The 18,235-nt window shown below is 47.9% G+C and overlaps 2 protein-coding genes across 2 annotated transcripts; one reads left to right on the forward strand and one right to left on the reverse strand.

Annotated features, from left to right (window-relative positions):
* LOC122115479 (olfactory receptor 2M3-like) lies at positions 1 to 939 on the forward strand. The gene has a single exon (XM_042688979.1). It carries the CDS (start codon positions 1 to 3, stop codon positions 937 to 939), a length of 939 nt encoding a protein of 312 aa, XP_042544913.1.
* Positions 940 to 5,307: 4,368 nt separating this feature from the next.
* Btnl9 (butyrophilin like 9) lies at positions 5,308 to 17,737 on the reverse strand. The gene is made up of 11 exons (XM_042688826.1): positions 17,647 to 17,737; positions 15,643 to 15,770; positions 14,661 to 15,005; positions 12,786 to 13,067; positions 9,360 to 9,488; positions 9,161 to 9,193; positions 8,867 to 8,887; positions 8,701 to 8,721; positions 8,434 to 8,460; positions 7,382 to 7,408; positions 5,308 to 5,939 (listed from the first exon to the last, which is right to left on the reverse strand). The coding sequence occupies exons 2-11, from the start codon at positions 15,752 to 15,754 to the stop codon at positions 5,308 to 5,310; spliced, it is 1,629 nt and encodes a 542-aa protein (XP_042544760.1). The 5' UTR covers positions 15,755 to 15,770; positions 17,647 to 17,737.
* Positions 17,738 to 18,235: the final 498 nt, after the last annotated feature.

An 18,235-nucleotide genomic window follows, 5' to 3' on the forward strand; every position in this document is an offset into this window, starting at 1 on the left:
ATGGCCATTGAGCTCTGGAACCACACCCTCCTGCCTGACTTCATCCTCAAAGGCCTGTTCAGCCACTCACCACATGACTTCTTCTCCTTTTTCCTGGTTCTTCTGGCCTCTGCGGCCACCCTGGCTGGCAATATCCTCCTCCTGCTGCTCATCCAGGCCGACAGGCATCTGCATACCCCTATGTACTTCTTCCTCAGCCAGCTCTCCATCATGGACTTGACTCTGATGTGTGCTGTGGTGCCCAAGATGGCGGTCAACTTCCTCTCAGGCCGGAAGTCTATCTCTCGGGGAGGTTGTGGGGCACAGATCTTCCTGGTGGTCACAGTCGGAGGAGCTGAGTGTTTCCTCTTGGCCATCATGGCCTATGACCGGTATGTGGCGGTCTGTTCCCCACTGCGGTACCCTGTGCTCATGAACTGGAAGGTCTGCTTTGTGCTGGCCTTGGCATGCTGGGCGGGTGGGGTGGCCGATGGTGTGATTGATGTGGGTATGGTCTTTAGCTTCCCCTACTGTCACTCTCTGGAAGTGGACCACTTCTTCTGTGAGGTCCCTGCCCTGCTGTGCCTTTCCTGTGCTGACACCTCTCTCTTTGAAGACCTCATCTATGCGTGCTGTGTGGTCATGCTGCTGTTGCCTCTTGGGATCATTGTGGCTTCCTACATCCGGGTCCTCACAGCAGTGATCAAGATGCCCTCCACCGAGGGGAAGCAGAAGGCTCTGACCACTTGTTCCTCCCACCTGACTGTGGTGGGCCTCTATTATGGCGGAGCTATCTTCAGCTACATGCAGAGAGCCTCAGCCAGGACACCTGTGGGTGACAGGGCTACCTCCATCTTCTACACCATGCTCACCCCGGTTCTCAACCCGCTCATTTACAGCCTGAGGAATAGGGAGGTAGCCAGGGCCCTGAGAAAGATGCTGAGGAGGAATGGAGTGTAGGAATCACTCCTGTCCTTTTCTCTGGCTTCCCCTCTGTCTTCCTTTCCTCTGCCTAGACCCTTCTACCATAGCCAATTCCTCTTCTTTGTGCTCATCCATCTACCATGGACAGTGAGAGCAAAGCTTTACACCGTATAATCTGTAAACATTTACGATGCTTGAGAGGAAGATAGCAGTGGAATGGTACTTGGTCATCATGAATCTTATATGGAGGAATCAAAGCCCATGATAAACTCAGGAATCAGAATTCATTGTTTCCATCCTCCTTCAGGTGGAGAGACAGAGCCTTTCTTTGGGATGATCTCTTAAAAGCAAGCCAAGACAACCAGTATTTATTTAGTCTATTCCAAAGACCCTTATTGTTGAAAAGAGTTTCAAAATCTGATTTAGCCAGAATATGTCTTCCCTGGGAAATAGGACTCATTTTAGTTTTGTAAACATCTGGTAAAATGCCAGTGCAAGTGGGAGGTACCTGTGTTTTATTTGCATCAGGACAATGCAATTTTTGTCTTTTTAAATTTTTCCTGACTTGTTTCAGAAGCAGCACAGTCTTGGCTGGGGTGAGAGTCTTTTCTGTTGGTGTATTTGTAATTCATTAAAGGATGTGGAAAAAAAAAATCGAGCCAAGAGTGGGATTCGATTCAGAACCCATTTGTTCATGCAGTAGCTGCCACATGACCTTGGGCAAGGTCACTTCTCTGTGGAATTCATGATATTCTTCTGTATCATCACAGCTACTGATAAAGCTAAGTCTGATGTTTCTTGGCGCTCACTCATTACTGATTACTTCCTGTGAAACTCCATTTTTTTTTGTGTTCCCGTGTTATTAAGAAATGGAAATATAGGGGCTGGGAAGGTGGCTCAGTGGTAGAGCACTTGCCTTGCATGCATGAGGCCCTGGGTTCCATTCCTCAGCACTACATAAGTAAAAAGAAAAAAGCCGGAAGTGGTGCTGTGGCTCAAGTGGTAGAGTGCTAGCCTTGAGCTGAAGAGCTGAGGGACAGCGCCCAGGCTCAGAGTTCAGGCCCCACGACTGGACCCCCCCCCCCAAAAAAAAAAAAAGAAATGGAAATACATTTTCAAGCCTTCTCATAATTATACTTTGTCAATTTTTCTCTTGAGAGATAAGATTTCATTATGTAGCTCAGGTTGGCTCTGGAGTAGTTGGAGTAGCTGGGACTGACTGGATGCAGGGATCTCGTGGGATGGAAATAGTGGAAATGAGACTGTGTCACACATGAGCAACAAGATAGGCAAAGCTTTATTGGGTCATCAACCTGAGCCTGCTATCTCACCATTGGAGCCAAAGGGAGACAAGAAGTGATGGAGATGGAGGATGAGCTTCTGATTGCTGGAAACAAAGAGAGGGTGAGCAGTTACTGAATTGGGGTCTGGGTCAGATGAAGTATGGTCATCGACCATTTGTTATGGGTTTCAGAAAGATGTTTTTCTCCTTATGTGTAGCATCCTGGCTTTGTAGTTGGTGGACTCACGAATCATCAGTTCCATTCTGGAATGGTTGAGGTACATCTAGTATATCACCTTGCATAAATAAAATATCCCGGCTTTAGCACAGGGCTGAATGACTTCTAGTGCTTGAATTGTCAAGAGAGCACAAAGGCATAAGGGTCAAAGAAATTTACATCTGTTCCAATGGGCAAGAGGCCCAATGAGCCCCGCATAACAGTTGTGGATAAACCATTTCTCAAGTGATAGACCTGTGAGCCGGGTGCTGGTGGCTCAAGCCTGTCATCCTAGCTCCTCACGAGGCTGAGATCTGAGGATTGAAGTTTGAAGCCAGCCCAGGCACCACCCAAATCAAGGTTGCACAAACCAAACCAGAGACTCTCTTGTCTCAGAGGTAAAGTTAACCGAGCACCAGCAGTGGACATTATCCAGTTTGCTATGATTTGATTTAGCAATTTTTTAATGTTTTTTTTTTGTTTTAAACCTTGCTGACTCCAAGTAATTACCTTTGGAACACTTTCCATATGAATCCATTTTTAGATGTTAGAAACTGGCACAAAGCCTGGGAGGAAGCGTGCGAAAAGTGGCCCATTTACTACAGTGTCAATGTGGAAACGATATTTTTAGAGCTAAGTTTTTGGCTCGTGTGAGTATGAGACCCTGATAAACCAAGGATTCTTAGACTCTGGGGAGCCCACAATCTTTAGGAGAAAATGGCAATGTTTGCCACCTTTTGAAACAATGCCAGTTGAAACACTGGCTTCTGTACGTGCACAGCAAACCACTTTTATACTTGCACTTTTTTGTGTTTTTATCTGACTGCAAATTTGCATTTTTAATCATATAGAATCATTTACATTGACCGTAAGTAAAAGAAACAAGTGTCTGAAATAAATAACTAAAAGAGGAGCCCATTTCTTTTGAAGGGGTGTGAGGTGGGAAGGAGGTTAAAGAGGGGTGACCTTAGCCTTGGCAGATGATTCCTGGCCCTCCACAGAGAGGAAAGTGGGGTCCTTGCGACATCCTTAAACTGACCCCCAAAAAACCACCTGTTGTAGCATTAGAGGTTTGCCTACAAGAAGAAGGACCCTTGCATCGTGTAAGATAAGCTTGGTCTGAGATGTGGAGAAAACTGGGAGTGTGAGGCCCTTGGAGGAAGACTGTGGACCACACACACACATGTCCTATGAGTCAAAAGGACATTGGAGCCAAGTGCTGGTAGCTTACCTCTGTAATCCTGTCTACTCAGGAGGCTGACATCTGAGGATCGCAGTTTGAAGTCAGCCCAGTCAGAAAGCTCCATGAGATTTATCTCCAGTTAACCAGCAAACAAACAAACAAACAAACTGGAAGCTGAAGTGTAGCTCAAGTGGTAAAGCACTAACTTTGAGTGGAAAGGCAAAGTGAGTGTACAAGGCCCTGAGTTCAAACCTCAGTACCAGCACAGTACATACATACATACATACATGGCAGCATGAACTTGAGGATTTTGGTTTTCGTTAATGCAGAATAGTTCATTATCGCCTTTCTCCCTCCCCGTTGTTGGAAATCTAACCTTGAGCCCACTACATACTAGGCAAATGCTTTACTATGAAGCTATACACCCAGCCTTATTACTGTTGCTGTGAATTTTGATATTCAAATTACCTCATAGTTTGATCAGAAAAGCTTGTCCACACTGAAACCTACATACATTTGGTTTATTTATCCTCTGCTTTCATTTTTTAAACAATTATACTTAGTTATCTATTTTAATTGACAAAGTATATATTGATGGTGTATCACCTATTTCGATATACATGAATATATTGTGGAATAGCTAAATCAAGATAACATAAATTGCCTCAAACTATATTTTGTGGTGAGAATACTCTAAAAAACCTCAGTGATTTTCAAATGTACAATATGTAGTTATTCACCATAGGCACAGTTTTTAAGCTTTTCTTTTGGTGTCTTTTTGTATGAGGGACGGATGTTGCATCTGCGAAGCAAGTGCTTCATCACAGAGTTACATCCTAGCCCACGACTTTGTAATTGTGTACCAAAAAACATGAGCTCACTCCTACTTTCCATCAGTTTCTGACCCTGGCTTTCAGCCCAAGATGGTTTATGCTGTGAGCCTTCTGCACTGTAGTATTGAACCAAGCTGTTTTTCTTCAACTTCATTTTACTAGGAACTAATATTTAACTAGCATCTGAACCACAGGTGAACCCACTGTTTAGAAGGTGGCAGTACTTTTACCCATCCACAGAGCCAGCAAACAGATACAACCATAGAAATAAACGAACCAAGGCTTCAAATCCCGTCTCTCTTCAAATCCTCTCCCTTTTGACTCTATTTTCAACTTCCTTCCCGTCTCCCTGCAAGTTTCTGATTGTCAGCAACACCAGTTTAAAAAAAAAAAATCAGTTTTTGAATCCTACAATCCACACAGATGACCACCTGTTTCCTGAAAGAAAATTCTATACCCCCATCTACCTTAGCAAAGATCTCTCTGTCTGTTCCTCTGTCTGTCCCTATCTCTCCTTTGTCCTTCTCTGGCCACAGTGAGACTTTTAGAATTTTTTCTGACATTTTGGCCAGTGTGTTTATTTATTTTTTTTCTCTAGAGAAAGCAGGAAAGCAAAAGCACTGGTTGCTCAGGATCATTTCTTGGAGTCATTCCTGAACTCAAGAAAACCCACTGGGGCTGGGGGAAATGTGGTTTAGTGGTAGAGTGCTTGCCTAGCAGGTCCGAAGCCCTGGGTTCCATTCCTCAGTACCCCACGTGCAGAAAAAGCCAGAAGTGGTGCTGTGGCTCAGGTGGTCGAGTGCTAGCCGTAAGCAAAAGAAGTTCAGGGACAGGGCCCAGGCCCTGAGTTCAAGTCCCAGGACTGACCAAAAAAAAGAAAGCCCCTGTATCACTGGCCCAGGGAGGCGTCTGGGTTCTCACAGGGCTGCACCCAGGTGTCACTGTCCTGTTCTTGGGGAGCCCGTGTCCCTCCAGCTGGCAAGGAGGACACGATGGTCAGGGGGTCCGGATGCTCGCCCCCATCGTGGGCTCGGGGCCTGAAGTAGGCGCAGAGCGCCCCGGAGAAGGTGTCGTGGAAGGTGAAGAGGTGGGAGCCGTCGGACACGTTGAAGAAGGACAGCTTTCCGGCCTCGCAGTCCAGGAAGATGCCCACCCGCCGGGGTGGCACGCGCAGGGGCAGGGCCACGCGGTGCGGGTCCAGGACGAAGTACTCGCAGCCGTTCCACAGCCCCATCACCCAGTAGCCACGCGCGGGGCTCAGGCGCGCGTGGCCCGAGCGCGCCACGGAGTCCAGACACGCGCCCAGGAACCAGCGGCTCCGGCTGCCCACGTGCACCTCCCAGTAGTGGCGGCCCGAGGGGAAGCGCTCGTGGCTCAGCACGCACGTCTGCTCCGAGAACCGCGATGGACCGCAGGCTACGCCGGGGTTCGGGGTCCCCTGGCGGCGGGAGGACACACTCTTGCCGTCCTTAGACACCTCCAGGCTGGGGTGGGCCGTGGCTGGATCCAAGGTGATGTCCACTGCGTAGAAGCCCAGGGTCAGTGTCAGCCAGGGGTAGCCAGGGGATCCCCCACCCCAAATCTCCTTCTCACTGTCCCCTTCTCCCATCCACACCCCTCCAGGGTCTCCTCTGTCAATCCACGGGTGTCCTGGTCACCCTCGCCCAGCCCCCGCCACCCTCCCTCTCTTCCCTGCTTTGCTCTTCCCCCCCAGGTGGGCCACGCGCAGGGAAAGCACTCCTGAACATGGGAAAGGGAGAGGAGAATGCTCATTCTTGGAAGGTTCCTGAATCCCCTACTTGGTGCCTCCTGAGAGAAAAAAAATCAATACATAAAAATAAAAATGAGGTAGAGATGTGGCCGCGTTCTGGGAAGATGTTAATGGTTCATTCCCTGCTGGTCTTGCCTGGCTGGGTGATGTTGAGATCACTCTGGGACTCAGTTTTATAGCCTTGGTAGGAGTGTGTGTGTGTGTGTGTGTGTGTGTGTGTGTGTTTGTGTAAGCACATGCCTGTGCTAGTACTGGAGCTCATACTCAGGGCTTGGGTGCTGTCCCCTAGCTTTTGTGCTCAAAGCTGGTGCTCAGGGCTGGGAAGGTGGCTCAGTGGTAGAGTGCATGCCTTGCATGCCTGAGGTCCTAGGTTCGATTCCACAGCACCACATAAGAAAAAAGCCGGAAGTGGCGCTGTGGCTCAAGTGGTAGAGTGCTAGCCTTGAGCTGAAGAGCTGAGGGACAGTGCCCAGGCCCAGAGTTCAGGCCCCATGACCGGACCCAAAAAAAAAAAAAAAAAAAAAGCTGGTGCTCTACCCCTTGAGTCACACTTCCATTTTCAGTTATTTATTTCTTTTTGTCAGTCATGGGGTTTGAACTCTGGACCCGGCTGCTGTCCCTCAGCTCTTCAGTTCAAGGTGAGTGCTCTACCATTTGAGCCACAGTGCCACTTCCGGTTTTCTGAGTGGTTTATTGGACATCAGAGTCTCATGGACTTTTCCTGCTGCGGCTGGCTTTGAACCGTGATCCTCAGATCTCAGGCTCCTGAGTAGCTAGGATTACAGGTGTGAGCCACTGGCACCCAGTTTCTTTCTTAAATTTTTTTTAAAAAGTGTTATTATAAAAGTGATAGAGGTACAGAGGGGTTCGAGTTACATAAGTCAGGTAAAGAGTACATTTCTGTTTTTGGACAATATCACCCCTTTTCTTTCTCTCTTGAAGTTTTTCCTTCCCATCCCCACCCACATATGTATAGTTCATTTTCAACAGGCACCCAGTTTCTTTTAGGGTTTTAATGCACATACTGCATGTGTCGTGTCGTGTGTACGCAAGTGTACTTGTGTGTCTGTGTGTCCCAGACCTAGACTTGGCTCCTGGAAGATCTTTCCTCTTATGTCAGATCGTTCATTCATCCCTTCTGCTTAAGATCCAGCCAAAACACGTTGCAAATCGGTTTCTCCGTTTCAGTTACCTGCATATTGTCGAGCTGTTCTCCACTCTGAAATGGAACAGAGAGGAAAAAAGATACTTAGGAGGCTGGCCAGGAGCTCTTGAATCTACATGAGGGACTGGAAGTTCATGGAGCACTGGGTTCTACCAAAACCAAAGTTTTGCTGGGAAAAGCAAGAGAATGAAGCCTGTGGACAAAAAAACAAAACAAAACAAAACAAAAATAATACAAGTGCCTGGATGGCCTGAACACCAGAAATGCAGCCTCAGCGCTGAGAATGGGCAAGGGTGGGCCAAAGGGCTGACCCATATAGACACAGGAACTCACAAATGCACCGAAGATGAGGCCTTCAGACAAGGGAAAGTTATGCACGGTAGACTAGAATGGCATAGGGGAAAAGTCAAGTCACCTTAGAGAGAAAAGTGACTGGATTTTCATCTCACACCTAAAAAAGAGTGAGTCCTAGGATTAAGGGCCTGCTCTAGTTTGGGTCTGGAATGTTCCCTCAAGACCTTGGATCTTCAGTCTTAGTCTTTCACTTGAGCTATTGGGAAGTGGCGGAGTCTTGAAAAAGGTGGAGCCTAGTTGGAAAGTGCTCCATTCCATTGGGGGCATGCTCTAGGAGAGGGCGGTCATGTGATCACAAGAGTAAATGATAAGAGCCGGACACAAGTGGCTCACCCCTGTAATCCTAGCTACTCAGGAGGCTGAGATCTGAGGATCACGGTTCAAAGCCAGCCCAGGTAGGAGAGTCTGTGAGACTCTTATCTCCAATAAACCACCAGAAGACCGGAAGTGATGCTGTGGCTCAAATGGTAGAGTGCTTGTCTTGAGTTGAAGAGCTGAGGGACAGCACCCAGGCCCAGAGTTCAAGCCCCACGACTGACCCCCCCCAAAAAATAAAAGAGTAAATGATAAGACACAGGGCTGTGCTGCTAAGCTCTGAAGTATTACTTGCATTTTTTTAAACAGGAAAGTTTTTCCAATTTACAGTGGATTTCTTGAGATACAACTCTATAGTGGGCTGATCAGGGATCATAATGGGAAACAGGAGAAAAATGGCCCTCACTCACCAGCTTGGCCTTCAGCTCTTCTCCATTCTGAAGCAGTAAGAGGAAAAACAGAATTAGAACCCAAGAGTATCAGGACTTCCCCATTTCACCCATCACATTTGACACCCTTCCTGCCTGCCTACCCCTTCCCCTGCCACCCCTGCAGCCAGCAGGCCTCCACCCTGGACATCACACCCAACTGGGAGATGAGTGAATATATTGCTAATTAGATGGGGGGGGGGGGGGAAAGGTGGAAAGCAAGGAACGATTCGAAGAGGGTCCACTTACCCAACTCTGTCTGAAGCTTCTCTATAAGCAAAAGAGAGGAAAAGATCAACGTTCAGATGAGTGGGCAAAACCTTCCAAAGCAGTTTTAGTTTACTGGGAAGAGGTTCTTTAGCCTCTGGCTTAAGGGACTGCAAGGTTTCTCCACTGGGTAGCACCCCGAACTTACCCAGCTGTGCGGTCAGCTTTCCTAGAGAAGAAATGAAAAGCAGAAACTCAGGTTGGGCAGTGGGTGAGAGAGGAGAGATAAAGAACAGGGACCTCGTTCCTTCTTGGGGCACACAGGCTGCCCCTGTGCTCCTGGGATCACGGCCTGCCTGCACCTCTGGGAGTCACTTCCTCCCCACCCTCTCTCCACAAGGCTGCTAGAACCTTCTCCTGGTCTGCCATATGCCTTGTTGACCCGGCATGCCTTTGGCTGCTCCGAGATGTGGGCTTGGAGGAGGCCTTTGCCCCAGCTTACCTCGTTCCTTGTCTGCCTGCTTCTTTACTTTGGCTGAAAGGAAGAAACGAGGTTGACCATGCACCCTCTCCTGCCTCCAGCCCGGCAGGATGGCGTTTCCAGAAGTCATCCTGGCAGGATGTCCTTGGATGCTCCCCTCCAGCAGTTGGATTTGCCTCCCAAGGTTGGGGTGGGGGGGGGGAGAGGGGCAGCCTCATACCTTGGAACTGACGCTGCCTGTGGAAGTAGCGTGTTGCCAGCAGGGTGAGGAGCGCCACGAGGAGCAGCAGTGCCACCAGCATCCCAAGGAATGCCCTCTTCCAGGGCGATGTGCCAGGTAAAAACACATCTGGAGAACCCCCCCCCCCCCCCCCAGGGAGTTGTCTATTAGGAACCACTGACCACCCACACAAGCCTATGCTCGACCTCAGGCACTGGAATTTTTTTCCTACTTCCTTCAGGATCCCGCTTATAGTTAATTGGATAACGGGTGCCAGGGCAGCTACGAGATCTACTTCCTAGGTGAGATCTGGGAGGAGGAGGAGGAGGAACTTGAGCTTGCCCGGAGGAAGGAGAATGCCCTGAAACCTAAAGGAAGTGTACCCCTCACCCAGCTCCACGCCTGTGACCTTCTCTGAATTTCAATGGCCACAGCTCTGACCTGTCTCCCCATCTTCCTGCGTCCTGGGGGAGGAGGAGTCATCATCTTAAGGAGTTAGTTTGTTCCCTGCAAGTAATGGCATTGGTAATGTCTCTAGAGACACTCACAGAACCTGAACTGAGATAATAATCCACAAGGCCAGATGGGTGCTGGTAGCTCACACCTGTCATCCTAGCTGCTCAGGAGCCCAAGATCTGAGGATCATGGTTCAAAGCCAGCCTGGGGAGGAAAGTCTATGAGACTCTTATCTACAAGTATGCACCAAAAAAGAAAGCCAGAAGTGGAGCTGTGGCTCAAGTGGTAGAGCACTAGCTTTGAGCAAAAAGAAGCTCAGAGACAGCGCCCAGGCCTTAAGTTCAAGCCCCAAGACAGACAGACAGACACACACACACACACAAACACACACACATCCATAGTAGGCCACATACATACCTTTTGCCACCCTGCCCCAATTTTTCTAGCTAAAATTAAAGCTCATGCCAGCACCTTTGAAGACTAAATGCTTACTTTGGGACTCTGTCACTTGAGCTGTGTTTCTAGCTCTAGTTTCTTTAGTTACTTGGGGGATTCCATCTTGCATTTATGCTTGGCATGGCCCAGATAGTGATCCTCCTATTTTTTCCCCTTGTAGCTGGGATGACAGGCAGGAACTACCACACATAGATTTAGGTCGGTAGAGGTCTCTGAAACTTCTTGTTGGGGCTGGCCTGGAATCAAGATCTTCTTGAGGGCTGGGAAGGTGGCTCAGTGGTAGAGCGTTTGCCTTGCATGCATGAGGCCCTGGGTTCGATTCCTCAGTACCACATATGCAAAAAGAAAAAAAAAAAGCCGGAAGTGGTGCTGTGGCTCAGGTGGTAGAGCACTAGCCTTGATCTGAAGAGCTGAGGGACAGTGCCCAGGCCCTGAGTTCAGGCCCCATGACCGGACCCCCCCCCAAAAAAAGATCTTCTTGATCTCCATCTCCCAGATGGCTAGGATTACAGGTGTGAGGCACTAACCCTTTCCCTCACCACCACCACCCTTCTCTTTCCTATTTAGCACACTCAGGGAAGTTAGTTGGACCATGTGGAAACCTTGGAGCTAGGCCTCTGGCACTGAACTCAAGATAGAAATTTAGATTTGTCTATACATCTAAAAAGAAGGAAAATAAGAACGACCAAAAACCACTTTGGATTTCCCCTAATACAAAAAGAGAAATCCCTCTCTTCCCATTTCTCAGAGCGTTTCCTTCGAAATGTAGCTAAGTGATTTTGAAAGCCAAACAAACATCTTGCCAGCCTTAACAACCCAAGATTGCTTTGACATGCAAACGTCAGACAAAATACCTCATTTCCTTTCTCTCCTGGTGGTTAAGCACCTGGCTCTTCGCTGTAACTATATGCCTGCCATAGACATAGGAGATGTTCCCCCCCCCCCCCCCCCCCCCCCGCCCCAACTTGGAATAATGACAGCTAATACAGAAGACCACCCCAGTTACCAAAGGATGCTGCCAACTCTGTCAACTTGAGCACAAGTTTTTGTTTATCTGAGGCTTTCAACCTACCTGACTATAGCTGTAGGACAGATTTATTTCTATTATAATAATAAAACTATTGATTTGGACTGATGTGAAAAATGGTCAATAGATTGGGTTTTCTTTTTTTCTTTTCTTTTCTTTCTTTTTTTTTTTTTGGGTCTGGTCGTGGGGCCTGAACTCTGGGCCTGGGCGCTGTCCCTCAGCTCTTCAGCTCAAGGCTAGCACTCTACCACTTGAGCCACAGCGCCACTTCTGGCTTTTTTTCTCTTTGCTTATGTGGTGCTGAGGAATCAAACCCAGGGCCTCAGGCATGCAAGGCAAGCGCTCTACCACTGAGCCACCTCCCCAGCCCTTTCTTTTTTTTTATCGGTCAAGGGGCTTGAACTCTGAGTGCTGTCCCTCAGCTCTTCAGCTCATGGTGAGGGCTCTACCACTTGAGCCACAGTGCCACTTTGGTTTTCTAGTGGTTTATTGGAGATAAGAGTCCCACGGACTTTCCTACCTGGTCTGGCATTGAACCATGATCCTCAGATCTCAGCCTCCTGAGTAGCTAGGATGACAGGCATGAGCCACTAGCACCCAGCTAGGTTGGGTTTTCTTTAACACTTAAAACAATTTAAAACATTAAACCCTTCCATGTATGCTTCCTAAGACGTGTGTGTGTGTGTGTGTGTGTGTGTGTGTGTGTGTGTGTATGTGTGTGTGTGTGTGTGTGTGCACCTGTTCTGGAAGCCTGAACTCAAGGCTTGGGGGCTGTTCCTGAGCTTTGCTGCTCAAAGCTAGCACTCTACCATTTGAGCCACAGCTCCCTGTCTGGATTTTCGGTGGTTAATTGGAGATAAGACTCTCACAGACTATCTTATCCAGGCTGGCTTTGAACCTTGGTCCTCAGAAGTCAGCCTCCCGAGTATCTAGGATTATAGGTGTCAACCTCTTGCACCTGACCATAATAAGATTTTGATGTTCAATGGTCATCTGCTTCCATGAATCACCTTTTTCTCATCCATAGTCATTCCCAGATAGTTTCTTTTTCTGCTTGGGATTTTCTCTGTAGCTCTTACCATAGTCCAAGATATGATAGGACTTATTGTCTATACTCCCCTCTAGGGATGGAAGCTGAGGGTGGAAGTTTGGGGCACATTATGAATGCACTGCCTGGTAATTGCTTGAAGGATGAAATTAGGGACTCCTGGCTTCTCATGACGATCTTTAATGAGTTTACGTGCTTTTGTGCCTGGCCTTTGGCAGAGTAGTGCTGGCTCCCTGCGGGTCTGTTATTCCTGGATTGCCAGCTGCATTCTTAGTGAGTTCCTGGTTTCTCACTTGATGGCTTTTCAGACACCAAAACTAGTTCGTCTCACACTCAGCCAGGTCTCAGAATCCTTGAACCCTCAGAGATCTACTTTGAGGTCAATCGACATGGAAGATGTGGAAAGAAAGACCCTGCAGGTGAGCCACCATCTACTGACCTGCTATCTGGACCACAAACTCTTTCTTCTGCATCAGTAGAGGGTTCTGGATGGAGCAGGACACATTGCTATGGGCTCCCTTTCGGATAACCACTGACGTTTCTAAATTGAACAGGCCCTGAGCATCCTGGATGATGATTTTTGACTCCGGAGGCAGGCACTGACCCTGGTGGTCAGTCCACTGAACCTTGGGCTTGGGGTACCAGCCACTGGAGCTGCATCTTAGCTGAATGCCTCCTTCCTTGAAGCCCTCAAGGGAGATATGAGGGTCTGAGCCATGTCCTGGGAAAGATGAAATGAGTGGTAAAGATCAAGCTCCTTCCTAGAAGGAATGTAAGAAGACCATGTCCCCATTCATCATTTCAACAACATGATTTGTGCTCAAGGCTAGCACTCCACCACCACCCCGAGTCACAGCTCCGCTTCTGGTTTTCTGGTAGTTAATTGGAGCTAAGAGTCTCATGGACTTTCCTGCCGGGGTTGGCTTTGAACTGGGATCCTCAGATCGCAGCTCCCTGAGTAGCTAGGATTATAGGAGTGAGCTGCCAGCATCTGGCCCCTTAGTGATATTTGAAAATATTCAGAGAAACATATTTGATGGAGAAGAGCTATACACATTTAGTCATAGTATGCCAAGAAAATACGCAACAGAAAGTTTCTTTTAGAATGAAGAGTTGTCCCATTTCAAATTCCAATAGCTCAAGATAGAGACACAAGTGGTTTTTTCTTTCTTGCTATTGTTTCTAATGTATTTATAATGTACCATGTGATTTTTTTGTTTCTTTGCATGTTCTTCCCCCACCGTATAACCCCTGTTTTCACTGTATTTGATGTCAGTGCCCTGCATCTTGTATATAGATTCTCTCTTGAGTCTTTGTCTCTTTATTCTTGTGGAGTTAACTATGTATCTAAGTATCTGTCATCTATATCTATGTATCTATATATGTATGTATCTACTATCTACCTACCTACCTATCATCTATCTACCTATTGTCCATCTATCTATCTACCTATCTATCTGTTCTTTGCAATGCTGAGTCTTGTGTGTGCTAGGTGAGCACTTAACCACTTAGCTACATCCCAGCCACATATTTTGAATTTGCAAACATGAATATGGTCTCAATGTCAATGTTATATAAAATCCTATCCATACAGGTCTGAGTTTTTCTCCATTCTTTTCATCTTGTACATCTTCCCTCATTCCTTAGGTACCAATTTTCATTTCCCTCTTTTTTTAAAGTCAGGGTGTATTTATTTGTTTTCACATATATTTCTATTACCTTTAAGTACTTGTGCCAAGGCGTTGCCATTCACCAGAGCAGTTTGGAGTGCCATGCATCCTGTCAATGTCACCCCTTTCAACATTCTCAGCCGACCCTCCCCTCCCCACCCCTTCCCTCACTTTTCTTAATTTTTGTAGGCTATGCACTGATTTTTTTTTTGGGTCCAGTCGTGGGGCCTGAACTCTGGGCCCGGGCGCTGTCCCTCAGCTCTTCAGCTCAAGGCTAGCGCTCTATCACTTGAGCCACAGCGCCACTTCCGGCTTTTTTCTTTTTGCTTATGTGGTGCTGAGGAATCGAACCCAGGGCCTCAGGCATGCAAGGCAAGCACTCTACCACTGAGCCACCTTCCCAGCCCCTGCACTGAATTTTTGACTGCATCTGCCCTCCTTTAGTTGATCCTTATTACAATGTCCTCTTCTTACGTACAAAAATATAGATCACCAAACCTCTTCTGCATCTTGGTTTTGTGTGTGTGTGTGTGTGTGTGTGTGTGTGCACGCCAGCCCATGAGTCTATGTCTACTTGAGCAGACCCATCCCAGCGGCCCGTTTCTCTTTGACATCCCCGCCCCCCCTGATGCCTATGCACCCACCTGCTACCTCCAGCTCCCAGACAGCTTCCCCAGAGAAGCCATCAGAGAGGAAGCTACACCCATAGGGACCCTCGTCGGAAGGAAGGACACCACGCAAGTAGAGGTTCACACTGCCATCTGCGATCTCGTCGGTGACGAGTCTGGTCCGGTTCTGGAACTGGGTCATCTGCTGGGCCCAGAGCTCCTGGGGCTCGGGATACAGGTGCACCACGTCGGAGGCCCGGCTCCGGAACCAGCGGATCTCCATGTGCTTGGCGTCTTGGTATGGGGACAGGTGGCAGGAGAACTCTACCTCCTCCCCGACGTGGGCCAGAATGGGTTCCCCGGGACCTATCACCATTACCTCTAGAATGACAAGGCAGAATAATGGCCCAAATCCACCCTCTTCCAAGAGAATAATAATAATAATTATTATTATTATTTCTATTACTATTATTGTCCGTCATGAGGCTTGAACTCAGGGCCTGGGCTCTGTCCCTCAGCTTTTGTACTTAAGGCGAGTGCTCAACCATCCATTTCTAGTTTCCTGGTGGCTCACTGGAGATAAGCGTCTCATACCTCTTGTGCCAAGGCTGGTTTTGAACCCTGATCATCAGATCTCAGCCTCCTGAGCAGCCAGGGCTACAGGTGTGAGCCACTGGTGCCCAGCTAGCAGCTTGCTTTTGTGAGTTGATGGGACTGATAGAGGTCTTTCCTGACCTTCAAAAACTGTGCAGGCAGGGTAACTAAGCTATATTATTGACCAACGTACCACCAACCCAGACCAAGAAGAATTTCCTGCCACCCACCTGCCATGCTCTCTGCTATGTGGGATGAGAAGAAAAGAGCTGGATGATTCTGGGGGTGGGGTGGGGGAGAAAGGGCAATGGGTCGTTAACAATTGGGTTGGAAATCTTTCTGTGTTAGGAGGGGACACCTGGCAGAAGATGTGGGCAGGGCTGAGACACGCAGAGGCTGGCTGAGTTTGCTATGGCCGCGCTACCTGAGTTCACCTGCCCAGGCTGCGGCAAGAGGAGGAGGTGGATGAGGAAGAAGACTCTGCTGGGTAGAAGAGCTTGCTTCAGGAATTCCAGGGATTCTGGGATGTTAGCCATCAGCAACGAGGGCCACCTGCTGAGAAAGGAAATGATTGCCTCAATAATGAGGAGCTAATATTTAATGCTATATTTTATACTATATTATTATGCTATAATATATATAACATAATGTATATTATAATAATATATTATAACATAATAATGTACTATTATTATTATTAATATTGTGATTCTTGGGTTCTTACCAGTCCCCCAAACCTGGCTTTAAACCATAACCGGATATGAGAACTGCTTCTAATTTTACCAGCCAACACCATTATTAGCCTTGCTCAAACTCATGTTTCTTCTAGAGGACAGGGCTGGAGGGTCTCAGAGGAAACAACATCTGGGCAAGGTATTATTTAGAGCCAGGACTAGAGCCATACATTGTGTGTGGGGCTCAGAGACATCCTCTTTTGGAATTTATAGTGTTCTCCAAACAAAGGGAAATCTCTGAAGAATCTTGGATTTTTTTTTTTTTTTTTTGGCGAGGGGGTCGGTCAGGGCCTGTGCACTGTCCCTAAGCTCTTTTTGCTCAAGGCTAGTGTTCTACCACATTAAGCCACAGCTCCACTTCTGGTTTTCTGGTGGTTACTTGGAGATGAGAGTCTCGTGGACGTTCCTGCCTGGGCTGACTTTGAACCGTGATCCTTAGATCTCAGGCTCCTGAGTGGTTAGGATGACAGGCGTGAGCCATCGGTGCCTGCTTTCAGATGCATTTTTCCCCCTCTCCCTTCCTTACCAGGATTGAACCACAGCCTGACATGGAAGAACTTTGGGCCAAAAAACAGGGCAACAGACACAAGGTCCTGTGTTTTAGGAAAGGGGGGCGGGGTAGGATTTGCCTGCCTGCTCCAAGGACATTCAGGCACAATTTCAGACAATCCTGAGACTTCAGGTAGTGATTCCTAGGGTCCCCATCCGGGTCACTCTTCCTGTCTTCACAGCATGTTTGAAGCCCCAATGATAAGGTCATTCAATCCAATCATTCTTTCTTCCCACCTGTGCTTCAGGAAACTCAGCCCCAGACAAGACAAGCACTATACTTCTAACTCTGTTTCCCCCTTGGGTCCTGTGGTACCATCTCATGGAAGCCTGTGGGTCTGGTGTGGCCAACACATCCTTGAATCCATATTCCCTCATTTAGTTGTTGGATTTTAGGCATGTTGTGTGTCTGCATGAATCTCAGTCTCTACTTGTGCAATGGAAGAGACAACTGTCAACTCAGCGTCATTTACCCTCTCTCCCTCTTCCCCTCTTCCCTGGCCCAGTTTTTATTCCTTCCTCCTGCATTTCTACTTCCTGAGAACACTCAGCATTCTTGTTGAATTCCAGTCTCTTAGCTCTTGATCCTATTTTGCTGTGCTATTTGTGTGTGTGTGTGTGTGTGTGTGTGTTTATGTGAAGTGTGGAAGTAGTGTCTGTCCTTGTGTCCCCAAACTGTAAGCCTCAAGGTGCTACATGGAGCATTGATCTTTTCCTGCCCTTCCCAATGCAATGCTGTGACTCTTCTCCAAAGCCAGCAAGCAGGTAGATACCGTGCTCACGGACACTATAGCTTTTCTTATCTACTGTTACTAAGGCTGAGTGTCAGATCAAGAAATGGTTTCAATAACAGTTTCTACCCTCTTAGTGTCTCTGGAGAGGAATCATCTCAAGAAGGGAGCCCCAGCAGGTCCTGGCGTCCTTTTCATCTGATGGAGGTGGTGAACGGGAATGCAGTAGAATTCTGCGTCTGTGGGGACCTGGTCTGAATGGCCACCTCCCCAGAGGTGAGGCCTCTCAGTTGAGAAGACAATGGTACCCATGCCATACCCCTCCCCTCTTCCCCAGAGGCTCCCATCATCCTTTTCCGCTATTCATTTCTGAAAGGTGGAGGTTGGGAAAGGTGTTGAGAATGAGCCACGTACCTTTCAGGTAGCAGCAAAGTGTGTCCTGGTGATCTCCCTCTTCCCTCACAAAGGGGATGATGCTAGTGAAGTGTCTTAGTCCCCGATGCTAACACTCGTTAGAAATGGACCGTAGGCTCGGTCTGGAGTGGAAGGTGATGGGGAATAGCTCATTGATGGCAAAATTATTCATCCACTTTCCACCTTAGGACACATGCTGTTGGGTTGGCTCTGCCCTTTGTTATAAAAACCAAGATGGGTAGAACAAAACAAGGAAGTCCTCGTCATATCCTATCTCTGGGAGGAAACCCATACAGTACAATTCCCATGGAAAATGTCCCTCTAGGGTTTTAGAAGGAGGGCAAAGGTAGCTGAAAGTTTTGCAGAAGAGGCGACAAAGCTGCGGAGTTTCAGAGCAGGAAAGGACGCTTACGCTGGCTGGGCAGATCTCTGTGTGGATGGAGCTGGGGCTGTAGGAAATCAGGATGGCTCTTATTGATCTTCCCTCTCCTCACAGTTACAGCAAAAGCAACAGAGACTAGACTGGACTAGACTGGACTGGACTAGACAACTACAGGTTGGGAACCCACCATAGATCTCTTTGCAGTGG

Source organism: Dipodomys spectabilis, unplaced genomic scaffold (assembly GCF_019054845.1).
Source record: "Dipodomys spectabilis isolate Male_0828 unplaced genomic scaffold, ASM1905484v1 ptg000119l, whole genome shotgun sequence".
Classification (NCBI taxonomy): domain Eukaryota; kingdom Metazoa; phylum Chordata; class Mammalia; order Rodentia; family Heteromyidae; genus Dipodomys; species Dipodomys spectabilis.